We start from the raw sequence: 13,203 nt of genomic DNA, 5'->3' as shown, positions 1-13,203 counted from the left end.
GTTGCTGTTGGATTGTGGTAAGTGGAGATGAACAGAATAATAGAATAAGACTATTGTCATTGCATGTGCAACGAAATCACCAGAGTCCTATCCAGACACTGCATCGCTTATTCAGCTAAAACTCTATGTAAACTCCTTACAAAATTCGAACATAATACGACAACAAAATACATTCACATGCAACCCTACAATTGTCGTTGTTTAGTCGTGTCCGACTCTTCGTGACCCCATGGACCAGAGCACGCCAGGCCCTCCTATCTTCCACTGCCTCCCGTAGTTGTGACAATTTCATGTTGGTTGCTTCACAGACACTGTCCAGCCATCTCATCCTCTGTCGTCCCCTTCTCCTCTTGCTGTCACACTTTCCTAACATCAAGGTCTTTTCCAGGGAGTCTTCTTTTCTCATGAGATGGCCAAAGTACTGGAGCCTCAGCTTCAGGATCTGTCCTTCCAGTGAGCACTCAGGGTTGATTTCCTTTAGAATGGATAGGTTTGTTCTCCTTGCAGTCCAGGGGACTCTCAAGAGCCTCCTCCAGCACCACAATTCAAAGGCATCAATTCTTCAGTGGTCTGCTTTCTTTATGGTCCAGCTCTCACTTCCATACATCACGACAGGGAAAACCATAGCTTTGACTATTCGGACTTTTGTTGGCAAGGTGATGTCTCTGCTTTTTAAGATGCTGTCAAGATTTGTCATCGCTTTCCTCCCAAGAAGCAGGCGTCTTTTAATTTTGTGGCTGCTGTCTCCATCTGCAGTGATCATGGAGCCCAAGAAAGTAAAATCTGTCACTGCCTCCACCTCTTCCCTTTCTATTTGCCAGGAGGTGATGCAACCCTACAATATGTCAGATCGAATCTTAACTGAATTTAGCAAAGTTGTCACCCTTGGATAAAAACTGTTTTTAAATCTATTTGTCCTTGTTTTAATAGATCTATATCGTCTTCCTGATGGCAGGAGTTCAAGCAAAGGTCTAGGGTGGGAAGTGTCCTTTATAATATTTTGTGCTTTTTAAAGACATCAGGACCTGTACAGTTCCTCCAAGGTGGGGAGGGGGACACCCAACAATCTTCTGTGCTATATTTATTAATCACCCTCTGGAGCGTTTTTTTCTGGGCCACTGTACAGCCCGCGTACTGAAGCTTGCATCTAATCCCAAGTTTATGTTACAATATAATAAAAAGTTAACATTTTCATTCATGGCTAGTGTCAAACACGTTGCTAGAAATTTATTTTTAATAGTGACACACTTGGGTTGAGGTTGGTTAAAATAAGCAAATTAAAGCATTTTTGTTTGATTTTTTTTTAAAAAGGCAGTGTGGTTTTCCACACCCAATCCAAACTGGACACCCCTCTAAGCCTTCCTTTTGCTTTCTCCAAAGAAAGCTTCCTCTGTTATTGTAGCTAATCATTGGTTGAGATATGATTGCTGGAAAAAGATGAAAGTTGTTCCAGTTTTTAGACACACCCCTGGGGCAAAGGGCTCCCACATTACCTATGAACAAAATAAATTGCTTACCTCACAAAGTACACAGAGAAGGACCAGGCCAGAAGTGACCCTCTGTGTATTCTACTCCCTCCCTCTAAATTTTCAACAGTGCACTGCAGGCATTTTCTCTGGGTGTGGACACTTCGCAATATAAAGCACCCACATGCATGCAGAAAGTTTGCAATGAGCTTTTCAAATACTGTTCCATTAGCAAACAGACCCAGGAGCAACAATCCATACAGGCACCCTTCCCCAAATCAGAGGTTCTTCTCTTGTTCATCTGCTCTCAAAGAAAGCAAGAACACCCCTTGTGAAAAGGAATATGTATCACTTATAACTTTCCTTTCAACTCTGCACACAGTCTTACAGTGCAATGAAAGCACACTTTCCAGGATATCTATCGTAAATAAGTAATTTCATACCCCGTGCAATTCCCTGTGCTGCAAAACCATACCCTGTTTGAATGTGCTTGAGAGAGAACACAGAAACACACACATGGGCTCCAAAGCATTCACATACTAGATAGCAAGCAGGGATGTCAGCAAATCTTTGGGTTCAAGACCTAAGTCTGAGTCTTTGCTACTAAGTCCTGAGTCCCAATCCCCAAGTTCAAGTCCATATTAAAAACAAGCTTGTTTCCCCAGGGAAAAAAATGGAGATGTGGGTGGATTCCGAGGCATGGGTCGAATCACTGAAAAAAAACAACCAAGCAAAACCCAAGTTGAGTCCAACTTGAGAGCCACAAGAAGTTCCTGTTTGTGGCAGCAAGCAGATCTCCCAAAATGCTCACACAGACCACAAAACAGCAAATAGCATGACATATTTTCTTCTCCTTTCACCCGTCCTGCCCCTTCCTCTTTCTTTGCCTTCCCTTGTACGCTGAGGTGGGCAAAGCGAAGTTCCCCAAAACCCAAAGTTTAAAAAATGTGACCACATATTGCCATTCATGCTTTGCAAACACCGGGGAAAGGAGCTCCCCCCCCACAAATCCCTAAGTGACTAGATGGTTGTTTCCAGTTTTGGCAAAAGGACCCCCATGGGCTTAAATCAGTTGTGGCCCCACTGCACCATGGACCAGTTGTGGACAATTTTTTAAAAAGAGGTGGTGGTTGGAGGGAGTATCTTTCAACGAAGGCCTCTGGAAGCTGTCCATCCTTACAGTTGCACCATATAACAGAGCAATGAAGCTTTTGTGCGTCAAGAAAGAAGTCATAAACAAATTAAATAAAGCCGAGCGAGTAACATCACCACCATCATCTTAGAATGGCAGAGCTGGAAAGGACCCTATGGATCATTGAGTCCAGCCCTTGTCAAGGAGGCACAGTGGGGAATTGAACTCTCAACCTCTGCCTCTGCATGAAATACAGAAAAAAAGAAAAGTTACCCTGTTTCTAAATTTATTTTAGGAGAATGTATTGAGATTATTGTTATTTTGACCTGAATGTTTGTACTGCTACTGATGTTTTTTTTTTTTAAAAAAAAAAAACCAGCACTAATCCTGGGCATCTCTTTCAATGTATCCCAATTAACTCTAATATACTTTGAATAATATCATTTATAAGACATACTGCAGTGGAACCTTCATAGCCTGGTCAACAAACTGTTTGGTTGAGGAATTGTTCTGAAAAGGAAACAACAGGTTCAAAATCTAATCCTATCATCTCTATACAACAAACGTGTCAAATTACTTTTTATTATTAATGGAGTTTTAATTGTCATAAGCTTTTTGAAACATCAACTAGATTTGTCTTGTTTTGTTCTTGTCCGCCCCTCTGTTATGTTTTTCTTTAATCTTGTCTCTGCTGCTTCATTTTACAGGAAACTGAACAACATCTGAGTAAGTGGGCTTAAAAACAAATGTCAAATAAAATGTTTTAAGTCTTTAAGATACCATATGGTTCTTATTTGATTCTGCTGTCTTACATCATTTTTTTCTATGATTTACTGCTGGGATTGCTGTAATCTTGCTTTATGGCTGTAAGACGCCATGAGCATGTTTACTGAGAGGGCAGGGTAAAGTCTTTATCAATGAAGAAATATATCTTGTCACCACCCACATTGTTCGCCGATCCCCTACTTATGCACCTGAGGCTGTTCGCAACAAAGGCCGGGCAGCTCTCGCTAATGTGTGGATTTATCCTAAGCACCACCAGTTTTCAGTACTTGTCTCAGTGTATACTTCGTGCAAAGTGTGAACAAAAGAAGCCCAAAATAAAATATTTTGTTTTTAATGCCTCAGGTGAACTTTCAAAGCGTATCATTAGAAAGGAGGAATCACTGAACTGGCATGAATTATTCCTGCGCAATAGCACCATCCAATTTTAATCGAGCTGGTCTAGCTCAGTGAGTTATGTATCTGACTGCAAAACCAGAGGTTGAGAGTTCTATTCCTCACTGTGCTTCCTGCGAGTAGAGCCAGCCTGTGCGGCCTTGGGCAAAGCTGCACAATCCAATAATGGCCCCCAGAAGACGGGAATGATAACTACTTCTGGGTATTCTGTACTTTAAAAACACCTGAAAAAGATCACCATAAGTTAGAATTGACTTGACAGAACTACTACTTCTTCTTCTTCTTCTTCTTCTTCTTCTTCTTCTTCTTCTTCTTCTTCTTCTTCTTCTTCTTCTTCTTCTTCTTCTTCTTCTTCTTCTTCTTACTATTACTACTATTACTATTCTTATTATTCTTATTATTCTTATTTTTCTTATTATATTACCTCCTGAGATTCGCTGGGCTCCCTCGCTGGTTACTTTTAAGAAGCAATTAAAAACTTGGATGTTTCGGCAGGCCTTTCCATCACATAACTCATGACCTCTTTCTTTCCTTCTTTACTGTTCTATGTTTTGTGTTTTGGCATCGTAATGTAGTGTTTTTATGATTTAGAACTGTTTAATTACATTGTTTACTGTATTATTTTTAAGATTGTTAGCCGCCTAGAGTGGTCCTCGCTTGACCAGATAGGCGCGATATAAATAAATAAATAAATAAATAAATAAATAAATAAATAAATAAATAAATAAATAAACAACAACAACAACAACAACAACAACAACAACTATTATTATTATTATTATTATTATTATTATTATTATTATTATTATTATTATTATTATTATTATATCATCATCATCATCATCATCATCATCATCATCATCATCTGAAGTAGCACAGATAGGTACATGAAGGCATTGCCCACATTTTGACTGTCACACATAGGTTTACTAAGCCAAACTACACACGTTAGTTTTTAACTCATGCACACAATACCTTTGCTTCTCAAGTCATAAGCATGACAATCAAATCAAGAAACTCTGGTTACTAATTTTGAAACACACTAGGATTTTAAATTTGAATTTATGATAAGATCCTATCCTGTTCTGAAGTGAATAATGATAGTTTCCTGTTTTTGACAAACTGGGAAACTACAAAGAGACCTGTGTCACCTTTCAGACCAACAAGTTCTATTTGGCATAAGCATTTATGAACTGTAGCCCACTTCTAGAAATGTATAACATGAAGGTTAATGAGAGATGTCTTGGCACCAGCGGGCCATGGTCCAAGCAGGAAGAATATCTTAACCTACCCACTGCAAGATAAGAACACACATACACTCTGCCTTGATTATCACGGCCCATTATTGCACTTCTTAGTTTCATTGCTGCATGATGCAAATAGGGGAGCCAAGGAACGGCATTTTCAGGCAAAAGGTTTACACATGTCTCAACTCAACAAGCCAAGATAAGATAATTTGGTTGGGCTACTGTGTGTGCAGAGCCAGCTCTGTGTATATAAGGCTTCATATTGAAATGTGCCAAAACAATTTGCATGCAAATTATTCCTGGTGTCTAGATTCTGATGTTCTGACATAAATCATGTGTATGAGAAGGTACTTCATTCATTCATTCATTCATTCAGTCAGTCAGTCAGTCAGTCAGTCAATCAATCAATCATTCAGTCATTTGATTTATTCCTCCAAGGAACTCAAAGCAGCACGTATGGATATGAATTGCAGTCTCTCCAGCCAATTTTAACACACAAGTCACTACCATCACTTTGCTAGCTTTTGTTTTGCATTTTGAGTTTGGAAATGTTTCATTCTATGTTTATATTAGTTGGGAACAGGCTGGATAGGAACACTGAAACAAAATAGAGATGATCCCGGAACTGAAGAAACAGTTACAGTGGTGTCTCAACTTATGAACATCCCTGCTTACGACCATCTTCTGGAATAGATTATGGACGTAAGTCGAGGCACCACTGTAATCAGATCTGTGCATTCTAAAAGTCACAGCCAGTGCTACAGTCAGAATTTTATTGATGATTTATGCTTGTGCAAAGGAAATGCCATTATTCTTTAAAACAAATTACCACTTATTAACAAGATGCTGATTGTATCCTGGAGGTGGCTCCCAGGAACACAATTTGTACCTCATTAATGAGCATCAGTTGCTGTCAAGACCCATGCAATTTCCCTTACACAAGCTTTCTTTCTTTCTTTCTTTCTTTCTTTCTTTCTTTCTTTCTTTCTTTCTTTCTTTCTTTCTTTCTTTCTTTCTTTCTTTTACTAAACATCGAGTGATAAGCCACTACTCTTGGTGGTTTATAACACATAAAAACACTTAAACTCCCCACGCTAAAACAGAAAAATCTGTCTCCCTGCAATGGCAACAGCAATAAAATAACAAAATCAAGCACATAATGTAAGTCTATCACAGGGCCAGGAGGCTGTTGTGAAAAGCCTCTATACAGAATTGTGTTTTTACTAGCTTTCAGAAGGCTAGAAGGGAAGGGCCCTGGTGTACCTCCTCCAGCAGGCATTCCACAGTGTCACAGCCACCACTGAGAAGGCCTGCTTCCTAACCACAGATTTCCAGACCTCCCTCGGGGTGGCCACCCACAGCATCAGAGGCTGGGAGGAACAGGTAGCACAGGCTGAAGATACCAGGGAGAGGTGCCCCAACAGGTAACAAAGTTCCAAAGTATTAAGGGCCTTATATGCCAACATATATTAAGGTATTAAATTTGGTATGCAAGTGTACAGGTAGCATAAAACACCAACAAAATTCTGGCCCCCTCCTCCTTTTGCCTTCCTAATATTATCAAGAAACAAAGGCTTCCAGTTCGATCTTAGTATTTATTCTTAGTATTTGTATCTGGTATCGGGCAAAGTATGACCCTCCAGATAATTTTGGACGGTAAGTCCTAGCCACAGTCAATGGAAGCTATCGTTCAAAAACATCTGGAGAGCCACAAGCTGCTGATCCTAGTTTCATGTATTTTATAGTGAGGACAGCCAAAGCGTAGTCTATGCTGTTCAACTGCATTCTTCACCACTGGCTATACTAGCTGGGGCTGATGGGATCTGGAGTTAAACAACATTTGGAGAACGGCACTTTGCCCACCCGTTTTGTAGTCTGCAACACAGTGGATAAGATCAGCTGCACAGCAGTTCAGTTTTGATGATGACAAGAGATCTCCATGGCCTCACTGCTGTATTTTGATAACTTGACGTGTACCAGGGCTAAAACGATACAAAGACTAAATGAAAACAAGACTGAACGAAAGGCGGATACCTGTGCTCTGTGCCGCTTTGACCAGCCCTTTTCTTAACACATCCTTAAGCCAGGCCCTCACACGCACTTCGCCTTCACCTCCCACTACAGACACAACAAGGTTGGGGTGCGGTATCTTCCAGTGGTGTGTTACTAGGCCGTATACAGCTGCAGGGTCTGATGTATCTGACAGACGGATGAACTGCAGTGGAGAAAACACAAGAGAAAAGAGTGAGAAGGTTAGGGCCAAGGTTTTGAACCACACATCAAGCCGCTCCCCGTATCCCAGAGAGCATAGTTGTAAAGTCATAAGACTTCTCATTGACGTCTTAGTGGATCACTCAGCTTCTCCAGGGAGACAGGTCTTACCATGAACTGTGCTGGAGGAGGGCAACATTTGATTTTTGTGTGTGAGGTAAACTTAAGCCTGGGCATCCATCATTGGCCATTCCCAGCTGGCACTAGTGCTCACTGGTTTGAAATGACCGTGTTCATGGACATTTTGATTCCCTCTCCATCCTCGCCTGCTAGTTTCTGTGACATCACAAGGGCCTATCCCTGTGACGTCTCAAAGGACAGTCTGCGGTTGTGATATTGTGAAGACCTGTCTCCTGGTTTCTGTTTTAGGCCCTGAAATCTCAGAGAATGGGATATCCCCAACCTGGCAGCCCCAATCCAACAGTGCTAGGTTTCCTTCACACATCCTCCGTCTTATTTTATACCACAGCCTTCCTCAGCTGATGCAACAAATACTGTATGCAGTCTCCTTCTTGGGACATTCTATTAACACAGACCCTGACACCACAATATCTGGGACTTCCTTGTTTCTCCTCACCAGCAGTTTCTCAAGAACTGCAGTATCCAGCCTGCTGAAGGATTCCTGCTGGACTCCACCGCTTCCCTGCTTTAAATGTTTTAATAATATGTTGTTTGAAAGGTATTAGCCACCCTTGCATTTGAAATTATTGGAGCTTTAGCCCAGCACAGCTATAGGGCACCAAGCTAGGTAAGGCTTCTCTCAGGTGATAAAAGCTCCCCTGGCTTTGTTGAGACACTATCATTTCTCCTCACAATTCCCAGCACCAGTCAATACTCAGCTTAACTTCCATCTGGTGACAGACTCACCTTGCTAGTCCTGCGCCCTGCACCCACAAACTCCACCTCACCATAAGCATCCGTGGGTCCCTCTGTTGTGTGCTGGGCTGAGTCCCATTTGCTGACAATGGCTGCTCCGAAGGCATCTTCTGTGGCCACGGAGACGTGGTTGCTGCGAGGGCTCCCACACTGGCATAGGCTGGGAGCACTGAAAAATGGAAAAGCACAAAGCAGGGTCCTGAAGGAGGGCGCAGTTCTAAGCCAGGGCTGGACACTAGCTGTTGTACAGGTTGCATGGTGCCCCACTGGGCCTATATGCATTCCTAAGCACCCCTTATATACTCCAAAGAAAGTAAACTTTAAAGAAAGAAAGAAAGAAAGAAAGAAAGAAAGAAAGAAAGAAAGAAAGAAAGAAAGAAAGAAAGAAAGAAAGAAAGAAAGAAAGAAAGAAAGAAAGAAAGAAAGAAAGAAAGAAAGAAAGAAAGAAAGAAAGAAAGAAAGAAAGAAAGAAAGGGCTCAGAAATTCCCCTTGTGGGTTTTAGGGGGCGAGGGGAAAATTCTGTCATGTTCTGCAGCTCCTCCTCCCCAAAAAATAATATATATATTTTGGCCACTAGAGGGTATAAAGGAGGTTTTTTTTTGTTTTAATTATGATTAAACTTTCATAAAGAAAAAGCCCTTAGCACCTGTGGAAAAACAAGCACACATGTATAATAGAGAAAATGTGACATAAGAAGATTATGGCCGACAGCAGCAAGAATCAGTCAGTACCATGTGCAGAGAGGTTATTTTGTTTTAGGAAGGCTTCCTCTGGAATATTATGTGAAGGTCTGGGTGTTACATTGTAAAGAAAAAACAGAGTTTGGAAAAATTCTTTGTCCCGAGTATAATTCCCAGAATTTTCAACCAGCATGCCATGATATCTAACTTGAGAGAAGGCCATGATGAAGGCCTGAGGGATGGAAAACAAATCTCATAGAGGAAAAGTTGAAAGAACAGGTCATGATTCTTTTAGCCAAAAAAGAGAAAAAAAGGCTGAAGGAGTACACAGTTATACCCTATTAACAGTGGGTGATCTCAGTGGGCCTGAGCACCATTTTTCTGAATTTCTGGTACCCTAACGATCCCACTCTCAAGGAACAAGTTTAAAGAGACAGTGTGACTAAAAAGGCTAATTTTCATGTGTTTCTCTTTAAAAAAATAAATAAATAAGGCAACCCGTAAAGAAGGCTAAAATGAGTTTTTGTTGACTGAAAACAAAGGGGATTGCTAAATGAAAAAGCCACTAGTATCAGACTGTTTTAAAATATAAATTAGTTTAGAGGGGCTGAAAGCTGAAAGGCCCTCCCTCCCCTCCACCTTGCTTGGATAGCTAAGATTCGTAGGTACCGGGCATAAAGGGAGAGAGGGTGCTGTTGAAGAAGTGGCGAATATGTTATGCATTTCCTGATGATAAATTTCAGCCACAGTTTCCTTATCGTATTCTGTTCTTCCTTTAATGTTTTGTTGCATAAATTCATTGTTCACTGCACTCTGGAATCTGTAATGTGGAGTGGATTATAAATAAAGAAGGAAGGAAGGAAGGAAGGAAGGGTGCCGTGTAGGAATAGAGGGGGAACAGATGGCATAGAGAGATGCAGGAGAAGAAGACTACTGTATATGGGTATTAAAAGATAGAAGTCACTAAGAAATTGAAACATTGAGTAAGAATGAATATAGTTACCTGTAACTTTTTCTAAAGAGGGCTTAGCATGCTTTCAAAAGTAATGTTATATCACCTTTTTAATGTAATCATTTAAATCTTATAATTGTTTTTGAAGTTATTTCTTAAGGGCACTTTAAAGTACTTTCAGATATGTTTTGAACAGACTCTCGTCATGTTTTATGTTATTCAGTTTTCACTTCCAAGTACTTTGCTCCGTAAAGTAAAATGAAAACAATGTAACAGAGAAGCAACGTGTAACTTAAGGCGTAATGTTAACAAGGCACAAAAAAGCTGTAAGTCGTTTGGAGACCTTGAAAGTTACTCTTCTAAAAAGTTACTCTTCTAGCTCTACACGCTCTCTGAGAAGAGCTAGCGTCTTTATCAGAATATTGAGAAAAGCAGGGGGAAAATTGGACTTCACTCACCCCGGTTCACCGGGTTGCTCGATAAACGTTGTGCAGACTTTCTTTTTGAAGAGTTTGGGGATCCATGCCTGAAGATGAAAAATCAGGAAGAAGAAAAAGCTCTTAAGAAACCCATCACTCTAAGCCAGTCGTCTTGATTAAGCGCCAAAAACTCATTCTAGAGGCCACAGTACCTGATCTTTCTGGATAGAATTGGCCATGGAGTAGACTGATTGGGCACAGCCCGTGCCAGGCTGGCACAGCGTCTCTCTTTTACCTTGAACCAGTGACTGAATGATCAAGCAAGAGTGAGAGAGCTTTAAGATCTAGCTCGCAGCAGCTGCACCACACCCCACTCAGAAACTTGCTTGACCGGATAAACACCGCTGAGAGTATGCAGGGTTCATCTATGAGCAGATTTTGATCGCAGTTCCTGTGAGACAGGGAGCAAGAGCAGTGGCCCTCTCGCCAGAGTGCCATCCCTCCTCCTTACAAAGCCGAGAAAGAGATACAGACCTTACCCACCTCATCTCCTAAGAGAATGGAGCAGCGAGAGACAGACACAGGAGAAGTAGAGGGAGAAGTACGGAAGTTAACTCTCAAAGGAACTAAGAGGAAAAAGGCAGGAGTGGAATGGAAGAAGAGGGTGGAAACGGGGGGGGGCAGAAGATATAAAAAGGAGGGAAGAACAGTTTCCACCAGGTTGGGAGTGGGTCTGGATGGAGGATCCCCTGGACAGAAGCGTGGGAGAAGCTAAGAGTCCCGAAAGGGACTATAGAAAAAGGAGGGAGATTCCTTTGAGACCCTCATATTGGGGAAAGGCAGAGGCCAAGGAGTGGAGGAGAAAACTAAGAGAAGAAAAGGAGAAGGGAGAGAGAGAGAGAGGAGAGAGAGACTCAAATGGAGGGTGAACGAAATGAGGATGAGGGGATACAGGGGGGACCCTGGAAGACACACACTTCCACCAGAGAACCCCTGTAGATGGACAGCAGGGATGATGACACTGTGCCCTTGCTGGAGGGTGCAACAGGACAGGTGGTAAACCCGAACCTATCTTTAGACTGGCTAGGCCCATGGAATTCAGGTGAAGAGAGCCCGTTCCTAAATGAAGATTGGAAACCCCTGGCTGACCCGTTGTCAGAAGGAGAAGAGTGTTGGACTAATTTCGTTGACACTGGTCACCTGTTGAATACCCCAATAAACATCACACCTGTTTTAAAGTAAAACAAATCTCCTGTTTTATTTGAGCGAAGAAAGGAGCCCAAAATCGAACCCTCATAGTTCCCTGTGTGGCTGACTTTGAATCATTGGGGGAAGTTCAGGAGAAAATATAGCTGTCTAGGGAGAAATCCATCCCTTGAGCCCTTGCCCTTTGGCCACATTAGGCCTTCCCTCAGCTTCATGCTCAGTTTGATTCACCCATTGATCTACAAGGCAAACAATATGAAATTGTGGTAAATAGATATGGGTGTTGGGTTGGAGCTGTATTCATAATGTACAGTGCTGGTACATCCTTTCCAGCTGTTTCCTGTCTCTCTCCCCCCCCCCAACAAATTCTCTAATCTGAAAGGGGAGTGTGTTAAAGGTCAGAGAACTAAGATGTATATGTATGTTTTGGCAAATTTTGTCTTTTTCTGAAGTAGGGGTACCTTTCTCATGCACCTTAACAGCCTCTAGGATGGATGTTTTTGTTACACGCTGTCATCTTAACCTCTGACTTATGGCGACCCTATGAACGAGTGATCTGCAAAAAGTCCTGTCCTCAACAGATAGACCCTTATAAACTCCAACCTGGGGATTCCTCTGTGGAGTAAATCCATCTTGTATTTGATCTCCTTCTTTCTTCCTCCTCTTTTCTTGCTGCTTTCAACCTTTCCCAGCATTATAGACTTTTCTAGTGTACAGTAGGACCCCAGTATCCATTGAATCAGTGTCCACAGTTTCACTTATCCACGGTCTGAAAATATTAAAATTAAAAAACCAAGAAAAGCTATATTCATTATACATATTCATTATATATATTCATTCATATTATATAATGAATATAGCTTTTCTTGTTTTTTCACTATTACCAACGGATTTCAGTATCCATGGGGGGGGGAGGCTTGGAACCAATCCTCAGTGGATATGAGGGTCCTTCTGTATCTTACCTTTTCATGATGCGTCCAAAGTAGAACAGTCTCAATTTCAACATGTTTGTCTCCTAAGATAGTTAAATCTTGATTGGATCTAGGACCCACTTGTTCATTGTTTTGGCAATCCAGGGTATCTGCACAGCTCTTCTCCAGCACCATATTTCAAGCAAATGAAAATTCCTCATGTCAGCTTTCTTTACTATCCAGATTTCACACCCGCTCACAGTGACTGGGAATGCAATAATGTGCATGATCTTGGTCTTCATCCCCAGTGACACATTTTACACTTGATGATCTTTTCTAATTCCTTCATTGCTGCCCTTACATGTCTCAGTCTTCTGATTTCTTGGTTGCAGTCCCCATTTGGAGTGATGATTGGCCCAAATTATACAAAAGCTTTCAATTTAATTTTTTTCATCGTCAACATTAAACCTGCGTTCTTCTGTAGATTTTTGTCTTTCTTTATGGAATGGATATGGAACAGAAATTAGTTATCTTCCAATTTAAAGATATACTGTATGAAGTCATCAAGTCCAAGATAACCCTTTATGCAACCCCCCCCCCAATTTTCTACTTTGTGGGATCACCTGCTAGGCCTCTGGAAATTTCATTGAGCCCAGTTTTAGAGCTTCAGCAAATTCTTGTTTTGGAATATAAATCTCATAGATCCCCCAGCCAGCATGACCATAAAGAACAGTGTTCGCTCTTGTGCATGAGAGAAGGACAAACATTTCTTTGGAACCAGGCACAACAACTTCTTCCATTGGGAATACTTTTTAAGATCTCCCTGATAAACCAGACACATCTGTGTAGTCAATCAAAGGGCT

The 13,203-nt window shown here is 41.4% G+C and overlaps 1 protein-coding gene across 1 annotated transcript in view; it reads right to left on the bottom strand.

Annotated features, from left to right (window-relative positions):
- The window catches only part of TRPM4 (transient receptor potential cation channel subfamily M member 4), a 36,543-nt gene extending 25,893 nt beyond the window's left edge, over nt 1–10,650 (bottom strand). Inside the window, exons 1-4 of the mRNA XM_073004416.2 lie at nt 10,436–10,650; nt 10,263–10,330; nt 8,163–8,340; nt 7,059–7,239 (exon numbers count right to left, since the gene is read on the bottom strand). Coding sequence (XP_072860517.2) covers nt 7,059–7,239; nt 8,163–8,340; nt 10,263–10,330; nt 10,436–10,462 — 454 coding nt within the window. The 5' untranslated portion in view covers nt 10,463–10,650. The remainder of the gene's footprint in view (nt 1–7,058; nt 7,240–8,162; nt 8,341–10,262; nt 10,331–10,435) is intronic.
- Nucleotides 10,651–13,203: the final 2,553 nt, after the last annotated feature.

This window comes from Pogona vitticeps, chromosome 6 (genome assembly GCF_051106095.1).
Source record: "Pogona vitticeps strain Pit_001003342236 chromosome 6, PviZW2.1, whole genome shotgun sequence".
Taxonomy (NCBI): Eukaryota; Metazoa; Chordata; class Lepidosauria; order Squamata; family Agamidae; genus Pogona; species Pogona vitticeps.
This window is presented reverse-complemented; position numbering and strand designations above follow the sequence as displayed.